The following is a 14854-nucleotide window of genomic DNA, read 5'->3' on the forward strand; positions in this document are numbered from 1 at the left end:
TGCCCCATATTCTAGGCAGGACTGACTCTATTTTAAGACACAACATAAAAGAGGGAATGACCCAGGGGGTCATTCCCATTTTTGTCTTTGCGCCCCCGGCCGACCTCAGCGAAGGTCAGCCAGGAGCACCCATGACAGCAGCAGACGGTACAGAACGACCGATAACCGTCATCTCATCGCCAATTTACAATGGCACATCAGACAGTACCCGTCTCTGCTACCTTGCAAAGGCAAATGAATGCTGCTGTGTAGCGCTGCAGTACCGCCTCTGTCAGCAGCATCCAGTACACATACGGTGACAGTGACAAAAGGCAAAACAGGCTCCATGGTTGCCATGCTATGGTGTCTGCCAGTGCAATCCTGGGAAAAAGGGCGTGAAATGATTGTCTGCCGTTGTTTTCACGGAGGAAGGAATGAGAGACGACATTTACCCAGAATCACCTGCAACACTGTATTTGCACCATCATGCCTTGGGATCTCAAACCAGAATTCCAATAGGCGGGGGCGACTGCGGGAACTATGGGATAGCTATGGGATAGCTACCCACAGTGCAACGCTCCAGAAGTCGACGCTAGCCTTGGTACATGGACGCACACCACCGAATTATTGTGCTTTGTGCGGCCGCGTGCACTCGACTTTATAGAATCTGTTTTACAAAACCAGTTTATGTAAAATTGGAATAATCTTGTAGTGTAGACGTACCCATAGTCTGTCAGCATAATGACCCAAAGATCCATTCCCAGAGTTGTTAAACCACACCCTTGCAGAGATGAAGAAAGCACAGCCTTTTCTCTTGAGAGGCATACTCAAGAGAGTCTGAAAAGTGGCTTAAAGCACAGCTCACCCTGTAATTATGAACAAGCCTTTTAACAACAGTACCAGGTATTCTCAAATGCATAATTCTTTTCTTCTATCTTTCCCATTATACTTAGTACAAGTCTTACCTTGCTATAACACAACCTGATATAACACAGGCAGTGGGGCTCCAGTGTCACTTTAAAGGGTCCGGGTCTCCAGCCACTGCAGAGAGCCCTGGGCCCTTTAAATCACCGCTGGAGCCCTGCTGCCACTACCCCGGGGCTGCGGCAGCGGGGTTCACGTGGCGCTTTAAAGGGTCTGAGGCTCTGGCTGCTGTGGGAAGCCCCGGGCCCTTTAAATCCCACTGGAGCCCTGCCACTGCTACCCTGGGGCTGTGGAAGCGGGGCTTGCAGGCAATTTAAAGGGCCTGGGCTCCCCGCAGCGGTCAGAGCCTGGAGCTCTTTAAATTGCCAGCAAGCCTCGCTGCTGTAGTCCTGGGGTAGCGGTGGCGGGCTTCAGAGGCAATTTAAAGGGCCCGGGGCTCTGGCTGCTGCGGGGAGCCCAGGGCCCTTTAAATCACCACAGAAGCCCCAGCGCCGCTATCCCAGGGCTGCGGCAGCGGGGCTTCAGTGGTGATTTAAAGGGCTTGGGGCTCCGGCTGCTGTGGGGAGCCCCGGACCCTTTAAATCGCCAGCAACTTCTGCTGCAGCAGCCCTGGTGCTTCAGTGGTGATTTAAAGGGCCCTGGGCTCCCCGAATCAGCCGGAGCCCCAAACCCTTTAAATCACCGCCGGAACCCTGCCACCCCTACCCTGATAAAACGGGGTTTCAGCTATAACGCAATAGGGATTTTTGACTCCCCACGACTGCGTTATAGCGGAGTGGAGGTATACTTACTGACTCAAAATGGCTGCCATTTTCCATAACTTAAAAAAGAACTGAATGAGCCAATAACTGTGAGGTTACTCGTGTCCTCAATAAAAATAATCACCATTTTTCTAGTGGGGAAGTGATGGCGCACCTAATAAAAATGTCCACTACTTCTTATTATTTCCACCGGGACTGAAGCTGCAAGCTGCTCCCAGGGAACAGAACTCCCATTTCAATAAGCACTTTCCTAGCATACCTCTCAACCTTCAAACCTGCCACTTTACAACAAAAGTCATTGTAATGTGTGAAAAATGACAAACATGGAATAGTGTCACAACATAATTGAGAGATTTTTTTAATCTCTAAGGATATTTTCTCATTTAAAAGAGAGCATGGGAAAAAACAGGAATTCTATTTTGTGCAACCATTAAGACATACACCAGTGATGAGCAACCTGTGGTCTGCAAGCAGCCTGTCAAGGTAATTTACTGACGGGCCGCGAGACAGTTTATTTACATTTGCATGGTCGCCTGCAGCTCCCAGTGGCTGCGGTTCGCCGTTCCCAGCCAACGGGAGCAGTGGGAAGTGGCATGGGCTGGCCGCAGCTTGCTCACCACTGACATACACCCTTCCCCAATGGTCATCATGAAAGTTTGACTTTCAGATCCCCAATCCAGACCTCTATCACTTGAGCTACAGGAATAATACCTTTGCAAATATATTGCTGTATGTGCACAGGTTGAATGTGCATATGTTATATGTTTATGGGGCAAGCATGAGGCCATAACTAAGGTTGTGTGGGAAGAAGAGATTAACGGTTGTTTGGAGTGTAATTACTTTATCACTTGGAGGAAGACAGCAGTTCCTTGTCATTAGATGTCCCATAATTTGTTTTCATGCCTTTTAAGATTGTGTGTGCGGCAAAGGAGGGATGGTAGAAGATAGCAAACCTGACCAAACTTAGTCCAGTTCCCTTTTAAATGAATTTTTTGTTTATGGAATGGAATCTGCCTTGAATTGTGTGTACCACAGATTTACAAGGAATTAGGTACCATCTTACTGGTGTGTCCTATATGCAGAATTAGAACCCTGTAAGTATATTGTTCTCTCTCCTTGTGCCAATACTGAAAGCTGAAGTCTTGTCCTGCTTCCCTTGATCACGCACATTTTATAAGATACGTATGCCAAAGCTAGCTCAGACCTGACTCATCTTTGTGCCAACTGCTATTAGACTTTGCCCTATTGCCGCATTAATTCCAAGCTTACAGTTCCAAATTTATTGTATTAATATTTACTGCAATTCCTACCCCCTAATTAAAACCCGCTGGCAGTGAGGTGGTGATGACAAACTCCATTCAGAAAGAGGGAATACACAATTGTTAGAGAGCACTAATAAGATATAAGGTCTGTATTAATACAAGCTACAAAAACAGTAAACTATTTTTAACCTCTGCTGATCCATCTTCATAAATACCAATATTTGCACAACTGACTAGACAGAGCAGTGAATTGTTATTATTTTCCATCTCTTGAGAAAAGTTAGTATTTGGACTCTAAGGTTTGACCATAAGCTTTTGGGGTCTCTATGGGTACATCTACATAGCAAAAACAAAACAAAACAAAAACAAAAAACACTTGCAGCAGCAGGTTTTGATGCCTAGGTCAACTGACTCAAGATTACACTGCAGGGCTAAAAATAGCAGTGTAGAAGTTCAGGCTTGGGCTCCAAAACCCAGCAAGTGGGGAGGGCTCAGAGCCCAGGCTTCAACCCAAGCATGTACACTGACACTTTTAGCCCTGCAATACAAGCCCAAGTCAGTTAACCCAGATTCTGAAACTCGCTGCCATAGGTTTTGGGGTGTTTTTTGCTGTGTAGATGTACCCTACCATTGTAGGACATTTATTCACAAAGCTATACAATTGACAATCTGCTAAAGAGAGGTCCAGCATTAGGCTAGCAGGAGTGCTGGAGTTTCGGCTGATGTGCTTTAAGCAAAGGCATGTTTATCTGGTATAAATTCCAGCTCACATTCTTTTCCTGCAGCTCAGAGGCAAGATGTGAGCCTTCTCACCAAGGCCTTACCCTGGCCCTTACTGGTGGAACCCTCATTTATCATAATAGGAAAGGTTTAAAAGATGACAGGTTTAGTGCTCAAGTTCATAAGTAGCTGTTAAGATTTTCAAGCCCTGTTAAAGCAGAACCATGTAGAGAAACTTGCACAGCGCCGGTATCAATATGTGCCTGGTTTTAGATGGTGTTTTTAATCTATCAGCTTTATGAGCACCAAATTCACACAAAAGTTTGAGACCATTTATACACACTGCACTGGTTGTGCTATATACAGTTAGATAACTGAAATAATTTTGAAGTAGTTAAAATAGTTTTGAACTACTATTACTTTACTGCTGTATGTTATATTACAGTCTCAAAGACATGTTGCGGGGGGGAGCCTATTCTGAACTTTGTTTAAACATAGCCATCTTCCAAGCTATAAAAAAAAAAAAAGAGAGACACAGATCATCTTGTCTTGGCAGCATGATGAGGGCTTAAATTTATCTTCTAAAGACTGAAGAGCTATAAAGGAAACCACCAAAAATCATAACTTAGAAGTTGGTCTCAACAAATTGGCAGAGGACTGTGGAAAAACATACAAAATAATAGAAGCACACATCCTTTTGTACTTACGTGGGGTATCCTCTGATTCCAAATTCAGAGCAGAGTGGAGTATCTATAGTGCAATCCACTTTTACAACATAGACTGACGGATTTTCCATGTTGTTGTATTTGTCTCCCAGATCATTCCAAGTTGGTTGTAGACGTTGACAGTGTCCACACCTACAAAAGGATGAGCAAAAGATAAAATACATTTCAGTAACAAGGTTACTGTTCTGATTTGTATGCATGCTATATACTTAACAAATATAGGTTTAAATGTAAATATAAAGACTAGATATGAATGAAACTATGGGAAAAGTATATATACACATGGGTGGGATCTGATGTACTTGAAATATGTTAGAGGAATGAAAAATGAGAAACCTCTTCCATATAAAAGCAGACTGCGTTAAACAACAGTTAATACCGTACAGTTGCCTTTTATTGCAGAAGGCTAACCTTGTAAACACTTTTGACACAAAATTCACACCAAAAAAAAAAAAAAAAAAAATCTAAAAACAGCCCTGACGGTTAGATAAGTACTTCTGCATTACAAAGTCCTGCCAGGTTCATTGTAAAAGATTATTGAATTAATGAGGATACTGAAAAGAGAACACTCAGCTTCTCAACTTTCTAAGAACACCATGAGAGGATGCCTGGTGTTCTATATGCTTTTACATTTGGAAGCACCATGTTTTTAAGTGTCTGGTAAGGAGATAATGGTTTGTACTCTTTGTATAAACACAAGTGATCTTAAGTGTAACATCCGAATTGTGACTCATGAGACCCATGGAATACCTAAGTCAGTGAAGTAGAACAGTTCTGTTTCAAAGTCCTGAAGAGATGCTAATCTTAATATGTTATAAACAGGAACAAGTGCCTTTGCATAGTGAGATTCCCAGAAGCCTCACAATATTCAATATATGCACACAAAGTAACGTGACTTAAAACAGGTTTCAGAACAAATAATTGCTATTTTGCTTCTCTCTTAAAGGAATAGTTAATTATTCAAGTAATCTTTTCCACTGCTTGGCATCCCATAGCATACTAATTCAAATTTGAAGTGTTAGAAATGTTCATCCAATCAAGAGATTTACCAGTTCTTGAAAACACCATTCCAAGTCCCCCAAAATAGAAAATGAGATCTCATACTATTGGCAATTACAAACTGGCGTTGTCAAAAACACTAACACCAGAAATATGGCAAACCAGTGGTCCCCAACCTTTTTGGCTGGCTGTCGCCAGCCGAAGGACCACTGTGGCAGTGGAGCACCTGCTGAAATGCCGCCAGCAGCATTTTGGCGGTGACGCCTCTCGATGACGCCACTTGCCGTCAACAAGCGACATCATCGAGAGGTGTCGCCACCAAAATTTGGGAGCGACGCCTCTTGATGATATCACTTGTCAACAGCAAGTGACATCAGCGAGAGGCGTCCCCGCCGAAATTCAGGGGCAATGCCTCTTGATGACATCACTTGTTGGTCACAAGCGGCGTCATCGACAGGTGTCCCCACCGAAATGCCGGCAGGTGCTCTTCCAGGGGCCAGGACGTGGGTGCATTAAGATGCCCCCACGGGCGCACCGCGTTGGGGACCACTGTGGTAAACTATTTAAAGGAGCCAACGTCAATTTATCTTGAATGACCATTCTTGCTGTTCCTGATTTTTACAGGCATTAAAAAAATGTCATTAGATTAATTAAAATATCCTCAACTTTGTTTGCTCGACAAGTCCTGGTAAGTCTACTTTTTATGCAACAATTAACACAACAATAAGAAAGTCTGCAGGAAGTTGCCTCTTACTCCCTACAGCAGTCTTTCTCAAACTGCGGTCGCCGCTTGTGTAGGGAAAGCCCCTGGCAGGCTGGGCCGATTTGTTTACCTGCCCTGTTCGCAGGTGCAGCCGATCGCGGCTCCCACTGGCTACAGTTCACCACTCCAGGCCAATGGGAGCTGCTGGAAGCGGCGCGGGCTGAGGGGCTTACTGGCCACCGATTCCAGCAGTCCCCATTGGCCTGCAGCGGCGAACCACGACCAGTAGATGTAGCCCAAGAAACTAAATTCTTTATCTGACTAAAAAGGAAATTATAGGGCTGTGAAGTCATCAAGACCCAAAAGTAGAATGTAATCCAAAATTTATTTTAAATAATTACTCAATCTTTACTGCAGAGAGACTGTTGCATCGCCATAGTTAACACTGTAACAAGGTTTCAATTAGAAGGCTAATTCTGGACTCAACTATAAAATAATCCAAAAAAGGTCTGACACTTCAAATGCCATATGAGGTTTGGTAATTAAGGGAGAATTTGAGTATGGAAATGTAGCAAAGATATCCCAAACAACTTTAGTTCTTCACTGTGCTTCCCCATTCTGTAAGGCAGTGGCTCTCAACCTTTCCTGACTACAGTACTCCTTTCAGGAGTCTGATTTGTCTTGTGTCCCCCAAAATTTAATCTCAGTTAAAATCTACTTGCTTACAAAATCAGACACAAAAATACAAAAGTGTCACAGCACACTATTACTGAAAAATTGCTTACTTTCTCATTAACATAATAAAATTAATCAATTGGAATATAAATATTGTTCTTGCATTTCAGTGAGCAGTATAAACAAGTCATCGTATGAAGTTTTAGTTTGTACTGACTTTGCTAGTGCTTTTTATGTGGCCTGTTGTAAAATTAGGCAAATATCTAGATGAGCTGATGTACCCCCTAGAAGACATTGGTATACCCCTGGTTGAGAACCACTACTGTAATGCATTGATTTAACAATGCCTTATGTTGTTTTTTAGTGATGTACTCCCTTAGGTCTTCATCTAGTCAAGAATCAATCAGATAAGTTCAGGAATTTGTAAATCTGGAGTTTGACAGGGTAACTTTTCTGTGGGTCTGAAGTTTATATTGAATGATGTTGGCTGCTGTGTGTGTACACACAATGTGGTTTCTTGACTATTACAGAGAAGGTTGGTTAGGTTTGGGACATGGTTTTGGGGGTCTGAAGAAGAGTAAGTAATATGATATGGGTATACCTAGCTCTTTGAGGGAGGAAGAGAATCTGCTAGTAAAGATGACACTTGCATAGTGGGTGCCTAGTGCATTTATCAGTACTTCAAATGTAAGATAGTACTGTGCCAGTACTAGTAGGGTATGGCTTAATGTCGAAAGGGCAAGGCATACAAGTGATAAGCCTATCTTATGAATGAATGGAAGGTGCACACAGATATAAGGACAGAGCTGATACTGTGTGAGGTACCTAAAGCTTGCAGTCCCATAATTCTAAATGTTCGGGACTTGAAGAAAAAAAAAAAGAAAGAAAGAAAAAAACCCTCTAATTTTAATGTCTTTATTCCTAAATGCCTGAAGTTTTCTATGCACTCCCCTTCAAAGTTACTTCAAAATTTCAATTTGTATAAAGGATGGAGAAGGCAATGCTCAACTCTGAGTCAGTAAACCAAAATTGACCAAACACTAGCTGTTCATACACACTGACAATCCAGTAGAAGAAAGTAACATTATGGAGTTGGTTGATAAATTGTGGGCCCAAATTTACAACCATCTCTTTCCTGCTCTGCTCCAAACGTAACTGATTTTTTGACTGCTGCAGCCTCAGGTTTTTTGGTTGCTGCAGCCTCATTATGGCATGGAGTAGAGGTATCTCACTGACAGATTTTAATAATTCCTTAGTCAGATATTCCCATGAATTCTGAAATGCTTTTAGCACCGGTTGAAATATGAAGACGCAATATATATCTAGTCAGAAAAGTCCACAAATTCAAGAAAGCTTATCCTGATCAGTCTCATGTATTTATGTGGTCATGTGTTGGTCATTTTAATGCTGCATCACCTAGCATTGTGCTCTTAGTGCTACCACTGAAGATCACTCAGAAGCGTCAACTGGTCTAGACTGCTTCTGCTCACCTCTTATGTGGGCGGGGATGCTGTGTGATTGTTACTCTCAATGCTCTGCAATGACTTGCCACTTGTTTACAAACGTAAATCAAAGTTCTAGTTATGATCTACAAGCCATTAAGAAGTCTGGCTTCTTGAAAAACTGCCCTTTCCCCTATATCCTATTACTGGAGGAGGTTAGGTTGAAAGCAACTGAAATGCTTCTGCTCTTTGTTCATAAGTGTGAATTTTTTAAGACCCACATCACAGCACTGTCAGTCCAAGGTCCGAATGTAGAACTCACTTCCTCATCTGGCTCACTCGAGCGAAGATTTGGTGACCTCCAGAGAACAGTAAAAAAATATCTGTTCAAACTTTTGGCTAACATTTTTATAAGTTGTTCAGGAGGAGGTCGCTGAAATTACAACCAATAAGCCAAGAACGTAGCAGTCTGGCAGTGAAATTATGTGGGGTTTTTAATTGTTAATTTTAAAGCTGAGGCACTCAAATGCAATGGCAATGTGTACCATAAGGTAATATATATATATAAACAAATATTCTAAAATCAAAACATCATATTCACAGATGTTGCTCAATTCTCTGATTTAGCTGACTTGGTCTGATTTTGAACATTCAGTTGACCGGACAAATAATGTCAATTGACTGCCTATTATTTGATTATGGTAAAATATTGTCAAATACCCCGCAAGAATGCCCTGATGTAGACAACAGCCTACCTTTTGGATTTCACCATAGTACCACCTGTTAATACCTCTACTTAAATGTCTTGATCACTCACTTTAGTACATGCTAATCCCACTTGTTGGGAAAAAGGTTAACTAATTGAAAGCTGAACATCTTGATTGACAGGAATCTTCTAGAACAAAGATCATATGTATATCTCTACTTGTATACCAGAAAATCAATGCACATGGTGGTTCACAAAGCAAAACACAAGAGTTAAAAGGCACAGTTCTTGCCCTGAAAAAGCTTACAATCTAACCTGATGAAACAAATATACAGAAATTAACTCAGATGGGAGTGGGAAAGGAAGGCTCACGATCATTAAACCTCGTCCCACAAAACAAAATAAAAAGATGCCTAGTCATTGAACTTCTCCCTTAACGTACAAAAGTATCACAGCTATTAAATCCCAACTACCCCCCTCAAAAAAAGCAAATGATCTACACTGAATGCCCATGTCAATAAATCCCCATGCCTCGACTCTTACCAAAAAGCGTCTTCATAATGTATCCCTCAAACACACACATTCCCACGTGTTTCACATTTTTCTGAGTTATGTAACTCAGTTGTGTAACTTGTATTTTGTAATTAGGCATAAGTATCTCACTATGGCTAAGCCTATTGGAGACCATAAAGTCTTACTCTGTCTGTGACTGCTGTTACTGTTCTAATAAACCAGTGGTTTAAAATATTTGACCATTTTTGACATTTGACAATATTTGACCAGTCAATTGACCAACCTTAATTGAGAGTGGGGACAAACATTATTTCTCCACAACTCTTCTTTGGAATCTCCCTGAAAGGAACATGCCAACTAGGTAAAAGCAAATTCATTACCGCTGCTAGGTCTTGCAGGTGGGTCAGTGGCACTCTGATTAAATGGCTGCTGATAGATCTTGTACAGGAGGTTCACATCCTGAGAGATCATAAAGCATTGTCATGGGTTGAGACCAGACTGCCCTTTCCATGTTGCTAAACTGAAGGAGGATCATAGCATGGAAAATCTGAGAACCAACCATTTAGTAGTATCAAGATGCACAACCTGACCAGCAGACAGACACCTACTGCTCTGTGGAGACCACCAAGATGAATGCTATTTTCGGGTTATCTCCAGGTCAAAAGGCTCACTGATGAAGTAAAGTACTGACACCCTGTAGAGAGCTACGAATTGGCAAATGTTAAAAACAAAATAGAGTCCAAAGTTTGCAAGCTTTGGCCTGCAAGATAAACTCACTCACTGAAAATTTCAGCGTATCTAATATTTCTGTAATTGGCAGGTTTCTCCATGCATGTCTGCCAACATGTCTATGTAAGGATTTGGATGCAGAGGATGGCACAAGACCAGATCTCATGTCAATTAATCATGTGGTTAATCAAGAAGAAAGCCATTTGATGTCTGGGAAAGATCAATAACTCCAGACACAAAAAAGCATTTTTAAAAAGGAGGTCCTGCAATAAGACTGCCTAAAATTATTATTTTGACTTCTGTCTCCGAAGACTCCATGACAGAGTTCAGACATCCACTGCACCTCCTGTCCTGCTCCCCATCTAAAAATTCCATCCTTTTATCCCCCGTTATGAGACTATCACAATCCGCTGCATGTAGGAAGAATTAAGACTAAGCTCTAGCTCAAACATAGATGCCCACAACCCCGCAATGAGTTCCACACATGCAGGCCACCACATTTAAGAGGAGAGCCAATGACTTCAATGGGGCTCATATGGATCTCATTGCAGAACCAGAGCTCTAACATGTAATATACTAAAACTGGCGCCAGAGGACTTCTCAATTAAATGACTAGTAAGCCAAACATGAATACCCAAGAGGACTAAAATGAAATACAATGCATCCCATTGAAGACATTCACAAGCAATAGATAACATTTATTACTTATATAGCTCTTTGTATTTTCAGAGTGCTGCACAAACAGCAATACTCCCCAACATAACTCTGTGGAAGGTATGTGTCTCTTTTTACTCGTCTGAAAAATAGGGATGACAGATTAAGGGCCTGTTTTTTCAGGGACGCTGAGCACCCACAACTCCAAATAGAGTCAAGGGGAACTTTGGTTGCTCATCCCTAACTGCCTTCTAAAATGTCACACAGTGGTAAATTTGGGATTAGAATTTAGGAGTTCATGATACCAAAACAGTGCTCTGGAACATGATGTATTTCTTAAGAACCACTCACAAAACGCGTGCCGTTTACTTTGTTCATATTCATAGAGAAAAGAGGAAACAGAGAACCCACAGAATAATTAGAAGTCACTTTTGGAAAACTTCATTTGGAAGGTCAGTCAGCTGCTGTCAAATCTATCAGCATGGTTTTTACTACATTTTTACATTAATCAGTAAAAGGAGTAAGGCTCCACCAGCCCCCTTTCAAAAGTGATTCAAGGAAACAGGATGCACACAAAAAGGGTTATTACACTGTCCTCTTAAGACTTGTCTCCATGAGGATGGAAAGTGATTTTTTTAAGAAGTGTTAGCTAACCTTAGTAATAGACTTTACCAAAAGCTAAGGCAAATCGAGAGGAAAGATGGCCCAGGGGCTGGTGTTAACCTGGAATTCAGAAAACCCAGATTCGATTCCTTTTTATTCCACCGGCTTCCAGTGAGACCTTGGATAAGTCACTTCCCACGTGGGCGCCCTGGTTGAGCATTCAGCGTACCCCGGGCCAGCGCTGCAAGTGACCTCCCCCTTGTGCAGACACCTCACCTGATCTCCCCGTGACTTGGCTCCCCCATCCGTACCCTGGGGACAGTCACACTCCCCGCCCTGGCGGGGCGGGTGCTGCTGACAACGGACACATTCAGGACTAGGAGGCACTGCTGGGGCCCGTGCTGAGGAAGGCCACGTAGGCACCGTGGGGGCGGGATGTGCTGTGGCCTCCACCCCTGGCCATGCAGCCCCCGCCCCTCTCGGCCAGCAGGGTCCCCGGTGTGTGTGTGTGTGTGTGTGTGTGTGTAGGGGCGAGGGGCCGAGCTGTGTATTTCGGGCTCAGTGCCTGCCCCAAACCCGCCCGCGTGACCCCCGAGGAACCGCCCCCAGGGCCGCTGCCACGTCAACTGGGAAACGCGCCGCCGCGGGCCCGGCCCGGTTACCAGGGGGCGAAGAACATGACGAAGTGCGGGGCGCTCTGGGCGCCGTGGCGCAGCATCTCGGCGTTGTAACGGTGCCGCGCGTGCGGATCCAGCTCCGGGTCCGGCTCCGACTCGCCCCGCGCCGGGGCTGCGCACAGGAGACCTCCGAGCAACAGCAGCAGCCGCGCCGGGCCGGGGCGGGGAGAGGCGCCGCGGCACAGAGCAGCGGCCATGGCGGTGCTGAGAGACCCAGAGAGCGCGAGAGGCAGAGAAGCCGGGCCACATCCGCCGACCGCCTCCCTCCGTGCCGGCGCCATGCCCCGCCCCTTCCGGCCCCGCCTCCCCTGGGTCAAAGGGCACGAGACTCCCCCACTGAAAAACCCTTTGTTCCCCCACCCCCCGCTGCGCCTCCTCTGCTCACTATCCCCCAGTTCCTGTAGCCGCCTGCGCTTCACAGACACCCTCACTAGCCGCCCCTGTGCTCCACCTCGGCACCCTCCTCACCCCCACCTTTTCCTGTCTCACTGCACCCTCCCTCTCCCGCACCCACTGCTACTGCCCATCCCTGTCCCCACTGCGCTCTAGTCAGGCCATAAACCTAGGGGGGGTTGAAGCAGCTGTGCTTTCCTGGTGATCACTTCTGGAAGCATCCAACAGTCCTTTTACAGTATAAGATGATGCAAAGATACCCACTCCCACACAGTGCACTGGGAGTGTAAATCTAGAAATCTGGCTAAATCACATAATTTAAAAAAAGTTTCTTTGTGGAAATCCATGAAGAAAAGGTAAATATACCTTTAAGCACCACTTCAGTTAACAATGGGAATGAAGACAAGTAACAGTTGCCTGCTACGTGGAGAAAACCAGCTTTAGATCTTTGCCTCTGAAAGAAATCTCTGAAGCGCTCAGGGTCCTTTTCAAAATCGTGTGTCCCGTAACACTGGGACCAGGTACAATTGCAGCCATTTAGCCCACAAGATTTTGGCCCATGTGCTCTTTTCTGCTTATGTGATACTGCATAGGGAGGCCATAGGAGGACCCTAGTAATATTAATTGGTGCTGCGTATGACAACACAGCCCACAGCAGCTAGTCTCCAAGCCCCTTCAATATATTCAGATTGTTTATATTGTTCATATTTAATATGCTAAAAATAGCTGTGTAGACATTGAGGCTCAAGGCTCACTGTTATAGACTATATACATGTATGCGGAACGGCAGCTATAGAATAGCATCCCCTAACTTTAGGGGTTTTGTGTTGGCTTTCTGCAGTTGCTATGTAAGAGCTTTACTCTACAAAGCTCATGGGTGTGGTAAGGTAACCCACTCTGAACATCATGTTTCCTTCTCCACACAGCAGAAAATAAGACACAAAACACAGTGTAAGATATTACCTTAAACATCCTTAATTCCTCATCTGTTCTTTCAGAGAATACATACATAAAGGATAGGGTCAATGTTGAGAGCCATGCTGCCATTACTTGTAAACTACCGGCTTAGATGGCAGAGGAGGTCTCATTATGTCTGAGATTCATGTAGTCCACATGTATTGAAGGTTCCACTCCACCATGTTGCTATCCTCAATAGCAAACAAGAGAAAGTAGGGGACTCATTGAACTGATAAAAGTCACAGATTATTGTAAGTAAGTTTTCCGCTCCTGCCAGGTTATCATGGGAGAGGAAGATATACGCTTTTATGGTGCTCCTCTTGGCCGTCAGATACTTTTATTTTTGAACAGACTGAATTTCAATCATCAATAGATTATATTTGTACCAGATCAGACAAAATGACATTATGCTGTTTTGTCCAGCACCTAACAATATCAAAATCACTGTTTTACCTACTGGATATGTAATTGAACATAACATTGCATTTTTGGTTTCCATTACCTCTTTTTGTATTGGCTAGTAACATTCACGATGAAAAAAGGCAGCCCTCATAAAATACAGGCTTGTTAGTTAAATTGTGCTTTTTTCAGGTAGATTGTTCAGCAGAAGAGCATAAAGAGAATAAAGAGCATTTGTTTACTCAACATAGAGAGGCTTACTGAAAAACATTAAAAATAATTTTGGCTGACAAGATAGTAATTGTGATTTAAAATATATCTTTTGATTACAAAAACACATTCCCCACTCAGTTATAAGAATTTAAATTCTGCTGTAATCTAACAGCAGTATATTATTTTGTTCTTGCATCAGAGGATCTAAAAGCACTTTACAAATATTAACAAATATAGCTTTACAACATCCCTGTGAAACAGGTAAATATCCCCAGTTCACTGAAGGGAAAACAGAGGAACAAAGAGGCTAAGTGACGTGCCTAAGAGTTTGTCTACACAGAGTTCACACAGCATGTCAGTGACAAAGCCACAAACAAAACCCATGTTGCCTAACTCCCAGTCTTGTGCCTTACCTTCATGTTGCTTCTTTCTTGCATTTCACTGTTCTTATAGCTTTAACTCTACCTCTTTCAAACAACTCAATTTAACATACTCTTCACTCCTAATCTTATCTACTGTCTCCCTGACTCCTCAACTCAGGGCCGGTGCAACCCACTAGGCAAGCTAGGCAATCGCCTAGGGCACTAGCATTTGGGGGACGGCATTTCGGGACCTTTGGCGGCGACCGCGGCCGCCGGATCTTTGGCCACCCCGGTCCTCGTTGGTAGCTAGGTGGAGGCACCTGGGGTGGGGAGGGCCGCCTGCGGCAAGTAAGGGGGGGCGCGGCCCGCAGAGGAACAGTTCTCCACCCCAGCTCACCTCTGCTCCACCTCCTCCCCTGAGCACACTGCCCAGCTCTGCTTCTCTCCCTCCCAGGCTT

At 43.8% G+C, this 14854-nt stretch overlaps 1 protein-coding gene across 4 annotated transcripts in view; it reads right to left on the bottom strand.

The window, feature by feature from the left end:
• The window catches only part of TXNDC5 (thioredoxin domain containing 5), a 71140-nt gene that overhangs the window by 26646 nt on the left and 29640 nt on the right, over positions 1 to 14854 (bottom strand). For 2 of the 4 annotated variants that reach the window (XM_032768610.2, XM_032768609.2), the window contains exons 1-2: positions 12058 to 12361; positions 4354 to 4503 (exon numbers count right to left, since the gene is read on the bottom strand). In XM_032768610.2, coding sequence (XP_032624501.2) covers positions 4354 to 4503; positions 12058 to 12353 — 446 coding nt within the window. In that variant the 5' untranslated portion in view covers positions 12354 to 12361. Of the gene's footprint in view, positions 1 to 4353; positions 4504 to 12057; positions 12362 to 13924; positions 14022 to 14854 lie in introns of those variants that run through there. The other 2 variants (XM_032768612.2, XM_032768611.2) reach the window with 2 other exon arrangements.

This window comes from Chelonoidis abingdonii, chromosome 2 (assembly GCF_003597395.2).
Source record: "Chelonoidis abingdonii isolate Lonesome George chromosome 2, CheloAbing_2.0, whole genome shotgun sequence".
Taxonomy (NCBI): domain Eukaryota; kingdom Metazoa; phylum Chordata; order Testudines; family Testudinidae; genus Chelonoidis; species Chelonoidis abingdonii.